General features: G+C 43.7%; 1 protein-coding gene across 2 annotated transcripts in view; it reads right to left on the bottom strand.

Annotated features, from left to right (window-relative positions):
- The window catches only part of LOC125303498 (Fanconi anemia group A protein), a 28,865-nt gene extending 13,674 nt beyond the window's left edge, over window positions 1-15,191 (bottom strand). For both annotated transcript variants that reach the window (XM_048257272.1, XM_048257273.1), the window contains exons 1-26: window positions 14,928-15,191; window positions 14,707-14,823; window positions 14,398-14,513; window positions 13,922-14,030; window positions 13,591-13,727; window positions 13,029-13,124; window positions 12,849-12,916; window positions 8,060-8,163; window positions 7,428-7,538; window positions 6,927-6,999; window positions 6,646-6,758; window positions 6,435-6,511; window positions 5,687-5,828; window positions 5,167-5,300; window positions 4,240-4,350; window positions 3,831-3,926; window positions 2,709-2,768; window positions 2,431-2,519; window positions 2,277-2,337; window positions 2,099-2,148; window positions 1,873-1,949; window positions 1,497-1,598; window positions 1,201-1,334; window positions 880-950; window positions 634-733; window positions 156-382 (exon numbers count right to left, since the gene is read on the bottom strand). In XM_048257272.1, coding sequence (XP_048113229.1) covers window positions 156-382; window positions 634-733; window positions 880-950; window positions 1,201-1,334; window positions 1,497-1,598; window positions 1,873-1,949; window positions 2,099-2,148; window positions 2,277-2,337; window positions 2,431-2,519; window positions 2,709-2,768; window positions 3,831-3,926; window positions 4,240-4,350; window positions 5,167-5,300; window positions 5,687-5,828; window positions 6,435-6,511; window positions 6,646-6,758; window positions 6,927-6,999; window positions 7,428-7,538; window positions 8,060-8,163; window positions 12,849-12,916; window positions 13,029-13,124; window positions 13,591-13,727; window positions 13,922-14,030; window positions 14,398-14,513; window positions 14,707-14,770 — 2,522 coding nt within the window. In that variant the 5' untranslated portion in view covers window positions 14,771-14,823; window positions 14,928-15,191. The remainder of the gene's footprint in view (window positions 1-155; window positions 383-633; window positions 734-879; window positions 951-1,200; window positions 1,335-1,496; window positions 1,599-1,872; window positions 1,950-2,098; window positions 2,149-2,276; window positions 2,338-2,430; window positions 2,520-2,708; window positions 2,769-3,830; window positions 3,927-4,239; window positions 4,351-5,166; window positions 5,301-5,686; window positions 5,829-6,434; window positions 6,512-6,645; window positions 6,759-6,926; window positions 7,000-7,427; window positions 7,539-8,059; window positions 8,164-12,848; window positions 12,917-13,028; window positions 13,125-13,590; window positions 13,728-13,921; window positions 14,031-14,397; window positions 14,514-14,706; window positions 14,824-14,927) is intronic.
- Window positions 15,192-15,566: the final 375 nt, after the last annotated feature.

Genomic DNA, 15,566 nt, shown 5'->3' with positions numbered 1-15,566 from the left:
TTATGTTCTGAGCACTTAGAAACACCACTGGAAGCCATCAGACAGCAGGCATTAGGGATGTATGCATTAACTCCTCTTCTTTTTAAAGAGGAAATGAAGAGAACAGGGAGTGCTGATTTCAGATCAGATGGAGAACGTGAAGGACTGGAGCTCACCGCAGACTGAAGTTCATGTGGTCACTGGTGTGGCTCAGCAGGGCTGCATTCAGAGCCTCGGACACAGGCAGAGGGGCGCACGGATCGAGGGACGAGGAAGAGGGGGAGGAGGAGGTGGTGGGGGAGGATGAAGGCAGTTGCACCATGGGGCACAGAGGTCCGGCTGCATGAAGCTGCACTAGCAGAGCAGCCAGTCCTAGAACGTGAGCTGCACCCAAAGAGGGACCCTACGCAGGGAGAGAGGGCGAGAGGATTGCACCATCGGGTTTAGTTTTCACAGAGGAAAGCAAATCGTGACAAGACCATCTGGAGGTTGGCATGGAGAGATGAGAGAAAGAGAGAGCAATCTAGATGAAGAAAAGCAGAAAGAAAGAAGGAAAGAGAAAGAAAGAAAGAAAGAAAGAAAGAAAGAATGAAAGAAAGAAAGAGAGAGAGAGAGACAGAGGGGGGCAAGTGAGAGGATGAGCCGTCAGCTGACCTGTTGCGGCAGCAGATCCCAGAGGCGGTGCAGGAGGGAGGTCAGCAGACGCCTGTGGCCCAGCAGGAGCTTCACAAACTGGGCCGCCCACGTTCCCTGCCTAGGGGGGGGGTACACAGAAGCCAAGCGGTCATGAAGGCTTCCAGAAGGGGGCAGCATGTTCCAGATCTCAACTCCAAAACAACCGGGGTCATGACTCATGAGACTTAATCATTGTGTAAAGTCTGGAAGTAACATTTTTCTCACCTGTTGGGGGGATTGGCTTTAGAGGCATCCAGGAGACACTGACAGAAGCCCCTAAGGAGGGCATTCACCAGCTGCTCATCACAGCATGGGGACAAGCAGGTGGAGAGGAGAGGGGAACGCAAACATGAGACAATGAACTACAATACAGGACACAAGTATAAAAGCCACTGTACAGCTGCACTTGACCTCTCTGGTCCTACGTAGAGGCCAACAGCTCAGTTGGAGGAATGCCGCATAAAACACCTGCAGATCCTGTCCTGTGTGTGACTAAATCCAATAGAATTGGGTGGCCACATAGTGAAAGTGAATGGAAACTCTTACTCTGGTCTGGAGTTCGTTGGAACATAGCGTCCCCGTCTGGAGCTGAATGACGTGGTGTCCGACCGCCTCCTCTGGGGGCTCGGGGGACGCTCCGCTCAGCGTGTCCGAGATCCGGGCCAGCTGGGCCGACACATCTGTGCAGTCCACAACACAGAGAGACAGAGAGAGAGTGCACAGTGTGAGGAGTACGCAGGGGCTTACAGGTGTGTGTGTGTGTGTGTGTGTGTGTGTAGGATAGTAAGAGAGAGTGAATTGTGAATTGAGAGATGTTGTAGTGCATGTGTGAGTGCGCTTGCCTCCATGGTTAGCTCCTGAGGACAGTAGCCTCCGGAGTTCCTGCAGCTGAGAGCGCAACACTGCCAGAACAGCCTCACTGCCCTCCAGGGGCCTGACCACACCTACACGCACACGCACAAGTTTAGCCTGAGGGCAAGGGAACTGGTTCCCTGGCAACTTCACTAATCTCAAAACAAAACATCACAATATAAACATCAGATAGCTCAGAGCGGTTCTTTTAGTGGTTTCTGCCAAAGATATCGGGATGAACCAGTAACCTCCATGTGTAGTGCATGCCTCTGAATCACACTCAGAGCAAGCAGGAACCCACTATGGACACATAAATAAATGCACACACACACACACACACACACACACACACACACACACACTCACCACATTGCTGCCTCTGGCTCTCACTATGGCAGGAGTCTGTGTATGATGAGTAGACAGCTGATGGGATCTTATCCGCCCTGGACAAAACACCGGAGCGACCCATATAAATGTACAATGGACAAATTAGCATAGGCCTACACCACACAAAGTGTAAAAGTGAGAGAAGGTGAGCATGCGCGTGTGTGTGTGTGTGTGTGTGTGTGTGTGTGTGTGTGTGTGTGTCTACCTCCGCAGAGCTTCAATAAAGTTCATCCTGGCATCTGCCTTGACGGGCAACTACACATAGATGATAGCACAGGTATTCAATACAAAATGACGTCAATCATATCCTCAAAGCTACATAAAACACAGGCCTGATTATACTGAATAATAACGAGACATTTTTGAGTGACAGTGATACTGACCACTCGTGGAGTAAGGAGGGCGGGCAGGAAGCGAGACAGGAAGTAGGGCCTCCGGAAAATACTGAACGCACAAAAGAGCAGTGATACTGAATATCCTTTGTATGCAGTAAAGACACGCACATAATGTGAATACAGAGAAATACAGGGCAGCTACCTAGCCTCCATGACCATGGCAGAAATCTTCCCAGTGCTTTCAAACAGAGAGATGGCCTTCTCCACGTCCTGCTGGGCTTGATGCTGGGGCTGTGTGTGTGTGTTTGTAAGAAAAAACATTTTTTTAAGGAAAAGACAGGTAAAGTTCTTAAAACAATATAAGAGCCAAAAAAGAAGTTACCGGTACATAACGGATTAATTGGAAAACGCTAACTTTTTTACTTCAGCCGGTCACCTTTGCTGTGCCGACTTTGACTTTTTTTTTTGGGGAGCTCTTACCTGAACAGTTGGAGCGGCTCCAGTCACATCCTCATAGAGACCCATCTCCTCCACTGACACCTGCACACAACATTTCACAAGTCTAACCACTACAGACCATTCCTCCAGTGTTCATACACAGACAGATGATCAGGCCAGTAAGTACTGACTGGGAACATGATGTGAATTTCAAAACATGGATGTCACATAGTTTTCAAATTTATGGGTTATCCATGCTTTACCCTATAGCATGCTTGTGTGTGTGTGTGTGTGTGTGTGTGTGTGTGCATGTGTGCAAGAGAGTGGTAACAATCCTTCCCTTTTCTTCCAGCTTCTGTCTCATTTGGTAGAGGTTCCTATTAGCAAATGATACTAAATAAACGGAGAAACAGTCTTAGCCTAATCTATAACAGAAGCCTTGGTGAAAAAGTTGTGATTGAGCACACATGACTAGGGAATGAACGAGGTCAGTTTCCTTGGTTGAGCCAGGCTGATGTGCAGAGTTTGGCTTTTTTGACAAGGTATACCACCCTAGAATTAGAAAATATGTAATAGCATTACATTTGTGGTATCTTTTAGTGTTTTATCAGACGGTTTATGTCCATTGTAAGTCTATGAAGGAATATCTTACAGGTGAATGGGCTAAAACATATAACTAATAGATATCCCCACAAACTTCCACAGCTTATTATGTACATTAAGTCAATGTTTTTTGTATCACAATTTTCTGAAATTGTATGTATATGTAAATTATCCATTATCTAATGAAATATGCAATAATTTGCATACATTTTAAGTACAGAAACCTTAACACTGCATAAGGTCAAGTTCAAAATTCTTGTTTTTGTTTTCATTTTGGACATATTAGAGTGAATTGCGTATTTCACTAGATAATGCCTAATTTACATATGTATAGTAAAGTATAGTAGAAGTTTTGTGGGGATAAGTTAAGATTTGTAATATATCCCCTCATGAGCAAATAGACATAAACAGGGTGATGACACACAAAAAGCTACTACCAATGCAATGCTATCACTTATTTTCTAACTCTAGGGTGGAATACCTTGCCAAAAATCACTATGAGACTTATTCCCCTCAGATGGTACCTACCGACCCCTCTGGCTCAAGGACTACTGGGCTTACCTTCAGGTCAGCCAGTCTGGTTTTAGCAAGGGACACATACTCCTGCAGGAGAGCGCGGTGCTTGGCTGGAACATACGGGGGGTGTAGAATATGCACCTGGACAGGAAGAGAGCAGGGTAGTGAACACCTGGAAGACAAGCGGCTCACCAGAATCTAACAAAGAACAGCCAAAAATAGACTTTTGTTTTTTTATGTCAATGTTACTCTGTGGAAATACATGTCTCACACATAGCTCACTGACAAGTCCCCAATGAAGTCACACAGCAAATGCAGCCAGGGCTCGAATAACTCAGAAGGTCAACTTAATTAAGATGCACTCTTCTGCAGTTATTTCAGGCTACATTATACACACGATAATAACCCTGTCTGGACTCAAAGGCCACTTAAAGGTCACAGGGTGGAAATGTACCTTCAAGTACTGTGGCGGGTCAAAGGGCACCAGGTCAGACAGGAACTTCAGCAGGAACACCAGCGATTTCTTGCTGTTGCCATGGTAACCACTGGCACCTCCAAAGGCCAGCTAAAAATAAACAAACAACTGCTATTGTGATGACTGTCAAGTTGAACCTGAGAGATAATATACATGTGTGTGTGTGTGTGTGTGTGTGTGTGTGTGTGTGTGTGTGTGTGTGTGTGTGGTGTTCCTGTTCTACACATGACAGCTGAGACACCCCTACTGCATCCCCAAACCATTTCAGAGTTCATTAAACAGTTAAGTCACTGACAGCAATTTTTCTGCCACATTGTTACCTGTGCTGACAAACGGATGAGAAGAAGTGGAGCAAAATCAACAGGGGAGCCATTTTTAAATAAAGCTCTTCATTCATTTACACCATGAACTGGACATGAACGCACGGCAGGACAGCCAATGAGCCAAGACAAGGGAGACTGAAGGTTTCCACATGAACAACACTCCGCAGAAATAAATTAATTAGTGATGTATAATTAAACAAAAAGGTCAAATCTGACACAAGACATTTTGGGACTGTTTGGGATATCACCGTGAGTGACTACACAGAAATGGTGCTTTAGGAAAATGGTGCTGACGTGTTCTATTAGTCATGTCTGATAAGACACTTAAATATGTGTTCACATATTTATCAAAAGTGTGGAAGGGTGTATCACCTCTCCCACAGGTCTACGCACTGCCCTGAATAGCCATTCTGACTGCTCTTACAGTACATGGAAATAGTCTAAGTACCCACAATGCACCCCATAAAAAGATATAACCCATTACCCAAGCATACTCCCATAATTATCAGGACAGCCCCAGTGTAATGGAGAGTGTATGCTGAATCAGGGGGCATGTTTTTCTCTCTCTCTCTTTCTTCCTCACCTTAAACCAGTCACTGTAGGAGGGGAACAATGCTGAGCCCTCTAGCGCCCCCTGGCGAGCCAGCAGGAAGGCGGTGATCATGCTCTCCAGGTCGTAGGCTTCAAATGCTAAACTCAGGAGTCTAGACAACATTTCTGCAAGAGACAAAGGCAGACATACATAATTACATGATCTGCTAATCTCTGTTTTGCACTAAGTGTTGTAATCAGGCATGATATCAGTGGCAAAGCAATGGGTATCAGAAAATGTTTATTCTCTTGGAGTTGACGTCAGCAGTCCATCAACACCAATTAATATGCTGGAAAGCAAACATGGCTGCTGCCTGACTTATGCCCACACATATAATGTTTGCATAATAATGGTAAACATGTGTGTATAAGTGAGTGAGTGTGTATGTGTGGCAAAGGTTATCATGTGGGATTGTGTGCCATTTCCATATTTGCTTAAAAGAGGTGACTTTGAAGTGTATTCTAGCTTTTGCATTTGGTGTGTGTGTGTGTGTGTATGTGCATGTGTTGACCTTTGAGGCATGGCTGTCCATCTGAGTGGTACACCAGCAAGGTGGACAAACAGGAAAGGACATGCTGCCAGTTGACCTCGTGAGTTTCCAGCACCTGCTGCAGATGAGAGAGCAGCTCCTCCATACTGAACAACACACACAGCTAACACATAGAACACACACACACACACACACACACGTCAGATAGTCAAATTCCCACAGTACTTTGTTCCGTGTATGTGATTGAAGATAAAGAACATTTACCTATAGGGCCATCATCGGCACACAGTATTCTTTCTCTGATCCCAGGACCAAGACATGAATTAGCATAAGAGGCATTTATCAGTATTTGGTGTGCACGCTGTAGCTCTGGATACCATTCAAGGAGGAAGTGGTTAACATGGGAAATGGCATGTGTGCCACGCTACTGTTCTCAATCTCTACAAGCATATGGTCTTAAAATGTCACTTGCGTAATGCAATTTATGCTCAAAAGGAAAAGAAAATACAGCTGTGTTTCTAACTAATGAACTAGTGCCTCATATTTCTTGCCTCACATAACTTCATTCCAGGTAAACAAACAATGCATGCTAATTCAATTTTTTCCAATGAACAACATAAAGTTCCCATGAGACTTCTGTCACACAGCTGTGACAGTGGCCATGATAAACACCTGTATTCAGTATGATGAATGATGCTTGTTGACTCAGTTATGGCACATACTGTACATAATCACAAGAGGCTTATGTACACAAAGAGACTAGGCCTACCTTACAAAACAGAGACGTCAAGAGGGGGTTGGTTTTGGCAAAGGTCCAGTTGTTCTGCATGGCAATTGCATCTGACACTGAAAATACCCATTTTGAACACAAAACTCATTTCCCCACGAATGAATATCGGAGATAACCGTTTGTTTCAGTCTAAATATATATAAAAAAATATTTGTGTGTGTGTGTGTGAGATATATGTCTGCCTGCTCACCTTTGAGTCGTGGGCAGTGGGTGAGTATGTGTGTGAGGGAGCGTGTGGAGAAACGACGCAGAGCCTGGCCGAGAACGGAGGCATGAGACACACAGGCCTCAAACACTCCCACCCTGTTTGATGCCATCAGAGAGCGTAAGGGAGGGAAAAAAAAAGAAAGAAAGAGAGAGAGAGAGAGAGAGAGAGAGTGGAGGAGGAAAATAATTCACTTTACACCAACACAAGCTGCATGTCTGAGCCATGGGTGGCTGTGTCATCAGATTGTGCTTGGGTCAGCTCACCAGGCCATCGCTGCTGCCTTCCCCTCCTCCTGCTCCTGTGGGCCCTGGCTGGAGCTCAGCGAGTCCAGCAGCCCTGATTAAGAGAATTAAAATCCACCAATGAGTCTACAATAGCCCCGTCTGTTTCAATAGCCCCACCCTTCCTTTATTGTGGTCTGGACATTTGGTGCGTGGTTAAGAGCCGTCGCAAATGAGAGCCATTTGAGATCAAATCGAAGCTGGATGGATTAGCCAGTCCCCGTGGGCGACTGACCGGCCTGCCAGAAAGCTGCTAGGCCGTGGTCATCCCAGCTGAGAGTTTCCAGACTCTAATCCCCGCGAAAAACTGAGCCAAGATATAGTCTGACATCTCCGAGGCTATTCTAACAATAGAAGTGTGTCAAAAGGGCTAAAGTTGAGCCTAGGTTATATATCAACACAGCTGTGGCTAATGTAACAGACAACACGCTCTTGGTCAAAGCCTCAGTATGTGGAAGTCAAAATGAGACATCAGTCACTCACAGGAAAGCATGTTGTCCAGCACGGAGCAACAACGTTGAGGGAACCTTCTGGAAGATGAAGCAGTGTCCTGGGCTTCCTCAAAGCCACCCCGCACCAGAGCACACATGACAGCTGGAGCACAATGTTGAGAATATGTTTACATCTGTACATGAGACTGTTAAAAGAGTGCGTTCACACATCCAGTGGGTTATTTCTTTGAGATGCTGACAAAAGAAAAAATAAACTATCAAATGAATCTAGAGGCCTGTATTTTTTAATTCTGGTTGCGGTTGTAATAACATTCCAGAGAAATGTGATTGGCAACTTTAACAAACCTTGCTGAGGTAAGGTATAACAAAGTTTTAAGTTCTCAATGGGTGTGTTCTTATTGTTGCAGCGGCTTATGCCACCGGCCAACGTGCATTCTGTTAAGTGCAGTATGAATTGCTTTTAGTCAGCACTGTAAGTCGCTACATCAAAACAAACACACCCGATCTCAAGGGTTTTGAGTTCTCAGTCATCATCATCATTCAAATGATGAAAAGAAGAAAAAATGGAATGGAATAGAATTGACAGGCTCATTGAAACACGGCTCATTGAAACATGGCTGGAATGTATGTTCATAATAGCCAGGTATGTGGTGGTACTCCTACTTGACAAGATCTTCTGCTTGGTCAGCTCCTCCTCCTCCTGGGATGGAAGTAACCCACACAGAGCCTGGAACTTCTTCACCAACCAGCTCCCAACATCATCATTACTGAGTACACACACACACACACACACTCTTTTAAAAATCTTTGGTGCATTCAGTGAGCAGTTTGTTCTATATACAGCCATTCAGCACAGGTTTTTTGGAACTGTTGATTGCGTGGGGGCGACATCAAACAGTGTCGCAACTCTGTCTTTCTATTGCTCTGGCTATTACACCAGTCTGCGTTTTGTTGTTTCTTGAAAAGCAGGGGCGGACTAGCAATCTGGGCGTTCTGGAAAAGTCCAGAAAGGCTGTCCATCCAACAGCCTGGTTCGATATGTTTCATCAGCCAAGTAGCCTAGTCAGTGCCTAGCTCCAAATAAATGTTTCATTTATGCCTATCAGTAGCCCATGTCTATGCTATCAATTATCATTAAAAAACTAGCAACATTTGCTCAATCGCGTTTTCAATAGCAGGATAGGCACAAGGGACAATGGAAAGCCTAAAGTGTCACCAAGGTTGCCAACTTGATTGATTTTTTTGCATATTTTGCTAGTATAGAGTCTAAGGAACAATATTTTTTTTGTCTTCAAATTTTCACGATCCATTTTCACACTTAGATGACATCATCATTTATATAATGCATAATTAAGACTGGGACTACTATCACTTGGGGGTCAAATGTGAGAAAACACTGGTAAAGAGGGTATTTTGCCTAATTTTTGAATATCATATTTACTTAGCTGATTTTTTTGTTTTAAACCTGCTAATTAGCATTTGCGGCCTAAAAATGGCCTCCATAGACAACACAGAATGGGTGAATAGGATAAAAAAATTTAACTCCTTGATATTCTTATGAAACTTTACTTTACATTATTTATGTAGAGACAATATTTTTTTGCATTACAAGTTTTCTGAAAATATATGTTTATGGATGTAATTTAACAATCTCATTAATTATGCACTAATTTGCATACATTTTAATTACAGACATCTGAATATTGGATAGTTAACATTGGATGTAGTCATGTAGTCAGGTTTGCCTTCAGAACTTTTTCTGGATTCAGAGCCTTAAAAGAATGACTAGTTCAAGTCCTAGGTTATGCCGATTTCAGTCGTCCCTTTATCTTAGAGACGGATGCAAGCCATGCCGGATTGGGGGAAGTTCTGTCACAGGAGAAGGATGGGCTGCAGTGACCAATAGCCTTTGCTAGCCGGAGCTTGCGGCCAAGTGAGAGGAACATGTCAAATTATAGTGCCATGAAACTCACTCCTTGCAGTCAAGTGGGCAATCACGGATAAAAATGGCAAGTATCTCCTGAGCAACAAGTTCACCGTGTACACTGACAACAATCCCCTCCAATACCTGCAGTCAGCGAAACTGGGTGCTCTGCTCTGGAACATTGCTGGGTTTCTCAGCTTGCCCTCTTCATTACAACATCAAATATCGTCCTGTGACAGCTAATCGCAATGCCGATACCCTTTCTAGGCTTCCCACAAGCCCCACTAACACTTTGCGTCACACGGCCTGGATGTCCTCCTGCCGCTTGCCATAGCCAACATGCAAGCCTCGAGTGCACCTCTCCAAGACTCTTGGATGACAGAATCTTGTATGGTGGACACCATCCCTGGTCGAACTAAAAGAGACCTGAAAGTCCTGCAAGGGACTGATCCCTGTATTTCCAGATACCTGTGGTTTTGGTGACAGGGACGACCACATACCCGTTAAGACAAGTGGAGTGAAGCAAGGGAAGTCCGCAGTTAATAAAGTAGTGTTCCCAGATACAGGAAGTGGATAGGACCTTGTACCGAGCGATCCAGGCTCCTCCTTCCAGGGATCCAGTGCTGCAACTTTTACTGCCAAAGGTGTTGCGAGTCGAAGTGCTATCTAGCCCACACAACAACCACGGCCATCTGGGGGTGGACAGTACCACAGATTTGATATGACAGAGGTGCTACTGGCCCCAGATGTGGCACGAGTGGTGTTCTGAGTGTGAGCACTGTGTGGTTGCTAAAGCAAGATAACCCAAGCCAGAACCTTCTTCAGAAATGTGTTAGCCACTAAGCCTTTGTTGATAATCTCCATTGACTTTACTCTCTTGGATTGGGCTAGCACAGGACAAGAGAATGTGCTGGTAGTCACAAATGTTTTCTCAAAGTTTACCCAGGCCTTTCCCACCCCTGATCAGAGAGCTTCCACCGTAGCTAAGATTCTAACTGAGAGATGGTTCTATGTGTATGGCGTGCCAAGGAGAATCCACTCTGATCAGGGGCGCAGCTTTGAGTGGGAGCTGTTGAAGCACCTGTGTGACACCTACAGCATAACAAAGACTAGAACCACCACTTATCATCCAGAGGGGAACGGTCAATGTGAACGTTTCAACAGGACACTTCATGACTTGCTCAGGACCTTATCCCCTGTAAAGAAGTGTAAATGTCCCCAGTTGCTCCCTCAGCTCCTGTTCGCCTATAATACCACCGTGTACCAGTCCATACAGCACTCCCGATACGAGCTGATGTTCGGTCAGAAGTCACAGTTACCAGTCGACCACCTACTTGGAAATACTGGAGGTGACCACAGGGATAGTCCACCGACTGATTGGGTGGTGCAACATCAAGAGTACCTGACTTCTGTCTATACTAGAACTTCTAGTGCTAGGAGACACTTAAAAGAGGCTGCTGCATATCGTAGGCATGGTGGTCCTGACACTGTAGTCCTCTTTAAAGTGGTTGTATGCACATCCCACCTCGCTGAGGCCAGGTGCAGGACAAAAAAGGCTTATCAAGGAAAGAAGAGTACACTGCAATCTCCCACTAAACTAAATTTATTGAGTTAAAAACATAATGCGACGTTTTGACCTAGGTCGAAGCGTTGCGTTGTTTTTAACTCAATAAATTTAGTTCTTCTGGGAGATTGCAGTGTGCGGTCCTGACGCTGTACTCATATTACCATCTGGCACTCTAGTCTTTTTCTAGTGGGCAGTGGTAGTGTAGTGGTTAAAAAACACACACATTTGGCATGCCCTTGCAGTGATAGTCTACGATTAATGTGGAACATGGGCTATAACTAATCAAAGGAAGGGAAATGCACCTCCATTCACCAAAAGGACTGCCTGTGGTTGTGCTTTTACAAACATATTGGCACAAAACGTCATCACCTATGATGATGTCCATGTTCGGTAGCCTATATTCATGTATGCGAGTCAAGCAGTAGGCCTATAATGCATGGGATAATGTTGATGTGAGTCAGACCGAAGACGGGCCATGCTTTAGTATTTCTGTCCGTCTCTAACTACATCTACATGAAGATGGTGTGTTTAGCAACCAGAATTTTAAACATTTTCTTGGGGAGTGAAAGTCCGACCTGTTGATTTTAAGGGCAGGGCTAGGCCTGGGTGCGGTCATGTTCGCGATATATGCCATGCACACATCATCCATTTGGATGGTTCCAACGTTCCTGCCTCTCACAGACTATATATTTGCATGTTTGGCGGTAAGGGCACTTGAGTTTTTTTTTTTGGTCCTTTTGTAAAACAAACAGCTTGTTGCCTCATTATTGAATGACGAAGACAACTACCACATATTTGAGTCATTCCGTGTCAAATCAGATAAGGTTGTTGCTGCACCGTCTCAGATGTTCAAACCTTGTCTAGATCATCAATGGGTCTGAAACCAAGGCCTGTGAAATATTTCTGTGCAAATCTTCTGTCTTCTTATCTTTTTTCAGACCTTGAAATTCCTTAAAAAAGGAGTAAAATGCTATGCTGTATTTCACCTGAGGGGGCGCTAAAATCTATTGTTTATTGTAAATGTTCATTTTGGTGTTCCGAAAACACCTGTAACTACATGCACTTATTCTGTGAATGGGACTTGGAACAATATTGGTGCTTTACACACTAAATGTCCATATACTTAGCTATTTCCACATAGATTGTTATGGTCCTACTAGCTACCCCACATACCATATTAGTTGCATGAAAACGACACAAAAATATAAACACGCCTTGTTTTATCCTTTTTATTGTCATGGCCTTTTGTTTTAGAGACTTCACATTTTGGGACAACATTAACAAAGGATTATACTTCAAGAGAAAACCCTGAATGTTTTTTCTGAAACTAGGGACTTTTATAAAACCATGAGACTGTGGTACAAACTATTTTAATGATTGAATCTTACTAAGAACATGTTTGTCTTCCATTCTGCAAAGTTTGGTAAGGCTAGGAATAATACTTTTAAGATATAAATGTCCAAACATGGCCATTTATTGATAGACCCCCATTTACCATAATGATATATGACATCCCTGTTGGTTTAGGCTACTAATATGAATGAATGTAGGAGACAAAATATTAATCATTAATCAATAACGATAACATTTGTAAAATCTGACTGACTATTTTGAATGTGATACAAAAAATATTATTATACAGTGCATAATAATATTGAGAGATTGTATCCTGATAGACAGCTAATGTGTGTGCATGCGTGAATGGTAGTGGGCCTATCTGGAAGAAAGCCCTGGGCCTTTTTTAGTCCCAGTCCGTCCCTGCTGAAATGTAAATCTTTTTTTTGATATAGAAATTGAATATGAATAAAACTAATGCATAAAACATTACTGCCAATGTACTTAACATTTCTGCATAGCTTTAGACCAAACTCTCATATTTGTGTTCATTGCTGTAGATTATATTTACTGTGATCTGAAAATGGCCTCAGGTAAACAAGGGGGTGTGACATGCCAAAACTAACCTTTCAAAGAGGTCTTCCAGGGCAAGAATGTTTTCAGCATGTAAATGGTAGATAACCTCAAGCTTAGGCTGTGGACGAGAAATAGATACATTAACCACTTAACTAAATGTAAATGTGTTTCTCTGCTTATTACAACAGCCTTCTAGAAAGGAGGAAATGTACACACATGCACACACACACCTGTGCTTTCCAATATTCCTGCCATAAAAGCCTGGGACTGAAGGTTCCAAGTGAGAGGAGCTCTCTTGTAGACTGAAGCAACACACAGAGCTGGGCCTAAGAAAAACATTTACCACAGCAAACAGCCATATGAGCAACCTCACAACTCATTCAGTCATATCAAAATACATACAAATGCCTCACGGGCACGAGCATAGTCCATATTCTACAACCTTAGCATGTGACGCATTTCGGTTCATTACAACTGACATGGCTTGCATTGTCAACTGAACAGGTCTGTCCATACTGACAACAAGAAAATAGCAAGAAACTATTTGAATGACTGACTAACGATAAGGAATGAGTCTTTCATGATTTAATGTGTACATTTTTTGGATTCCAAATGATTGGTTTCTATCATTCACACACAATCACAATCATTGTTATAATGTGCAGTATGGATATTGCTATTCTCATGAGCTGAAACAATTATGTTAAACTATCGTTATGGATAGTTATTGTTGGCAGCACACTGACAGGTCTTAAGATGAGACAAGAAGAAGGAAAATAGAGTGGCAGGTACCCTTTGTGCTGAGGTCAGGAGTACATGATCTTCATCTCTCTCTGTGGTCAGCTCCAGCACTCTCTCCAGCACCACCTTGACTGAGAGAACACCCACAGGGACCCCCAGCTCCTGTGACTGCCTCTTCAGCTCACTCACTGTGTGCACGCAGGCACGCACACACAAATACATATAGCTCCGTCAGCAGTACACAACCAACATACATCATGAAATGCCTGTAGTCACAGCTGACTTGACTCCAAAGCTGGAGTGTGTTGGGAGGCTACAAAATTAAGTGTGACATGAGAGATGTGGGCTGATTTGTGCTTGTGCGCATAAGATGAAAACGTACAGAGGAAAGAAGCTCCAGTCTTCTGAACAGGGTCAGGGCGGTGATCAAATGCATCTCTTTCTCCTGAATCCCAGTAATGATCTACTTTCCCAAACTTGGGACTGTGTTGCTACATTAAACACACACACACACACATATTAAAATTGGTTCAAAAACACACCCAAGTGACCACCATAGTTCAAAGAAAAATATGCAGGAGTCTAAAACAATCAGCTATTGGTCTAATCATATGTGGGACATTTAATGACGTGGGACAATTAATTCGAATCAGGACTTCTGCCTGCAGTACATTGTTGATAATAACCATGCTAAACTAGTAACACTCATTGACTGCACACATCCAATAAAACACATGGGCATCATGTTGTCTCTGGAATGGGTTGATATTTATTAATATGGATGGCACTGTCAGGCCGAATTAGTGAACCGCTAAAGGCTACAGGCCGTCAGGCCGCCTCCTTCTCTACCGGACATACCCCCACTTCCAGAAGCAGATCGGACAGGTTCTGGTTGCTGTTGAGCAGCTGAATAGCAGCCTCCTGCAGCTCCTCTCCGGACAGATGCTCTCTCGGCCTCTTCCCAGCGCGGCTAGCTGCAAACCACAGGACGTGAACAATCACTACCAACATGTGAACTTCACCTGATGTGAAATCATTATATTCATCATTTTGTACTGACAGACCCGAGTCTGGGATTAACATTAGTCAAGATCTAATTTCCTACTCAGGGAGGATGTGAAATGACAGTGACCTGTGTTCTTTCTAAGGCAACAAAGTGCAGCTTACCAAGAAGAGATGACAGCGACGTTTTCTGCGATGGTGCCAACACACTTGACGCCTCCAAAGACATTCTGCATTAGCGTGCTAGCTTACTTGTCTCGTGACAACCATAGCCAGGATTACCTTTATGTAGCAAGTCTAAAATTATACACAGTAGGCCTACACAACAGTGTCGTATGAAACAGTTTTTAGCTAATTGCCTTATTTAGCCGTCATTGCTGACTTACCTAACTTAGCTGCTGTAGGGGTAGGCCTACCGTTTCAGGAACTTGGCTTTTAATCAGAGAAGATCAAAATTAGTTGCTGATGTGTCTCGGTCCACTGGGAAAACTGTGAAATCTCTATCGATAGACAGCACATGGCCACCGATTAATTTCGCTTAATTTTAAATAACTTGAAACAGTCAATCCATCACAAATATCTCCTTCAAAGCCATGTTGTTTATTCGATGGACAGCATGTAATTACTTCTAACATAGGCTACTTCCTATTACGTTCGACGCGCGGTTTAGTTTAAAAACTTTCATTGGTTGAAAGGCTCTCAGGCAGCCAATCCACAGGTTGTATCGGTCCACATCCGTCAGACGTCAGAAGAACCAACGAGATGAAGCTTAGTCACCGGTCCCCACTATTTTGGAATAATATAATATAATATAATATAATATAATATAATATAATATAATATACTAGATGTACTGATGTAGATGTAGCGCTACAAAATATCACCGCCAAGGGGAGTGATGGGGTGTGTGTGTTTATGTGTGTGCGTGCATGTGCTTGCGTGTGAGTGTGTGCGTGCCTGTGTATATGCGTGCGTGAGCATACATGTGTGCGTGTGTGTGTGTGTGTGTGCGCGCGCATGTGTGT

This window comes from Alosa alosa, chromosome 11, assembly GCF_017589495.1.
Source record: "Alosa alosa isolate M-15738 ecotype Scorff River chromosome 11, AALO_Geno_1.1, whole genome shotgun sequence".
NCBI lineage: Eukaryota > Metazoa > Chordata > Actinopteri > Clupeiformes > Clupeidae > Alosa > Alosa alosa.
Note: the sequence above shows the minus strand (reverse complement) of the source record. Positions and strands in the feature narration are given on the sequence as shown.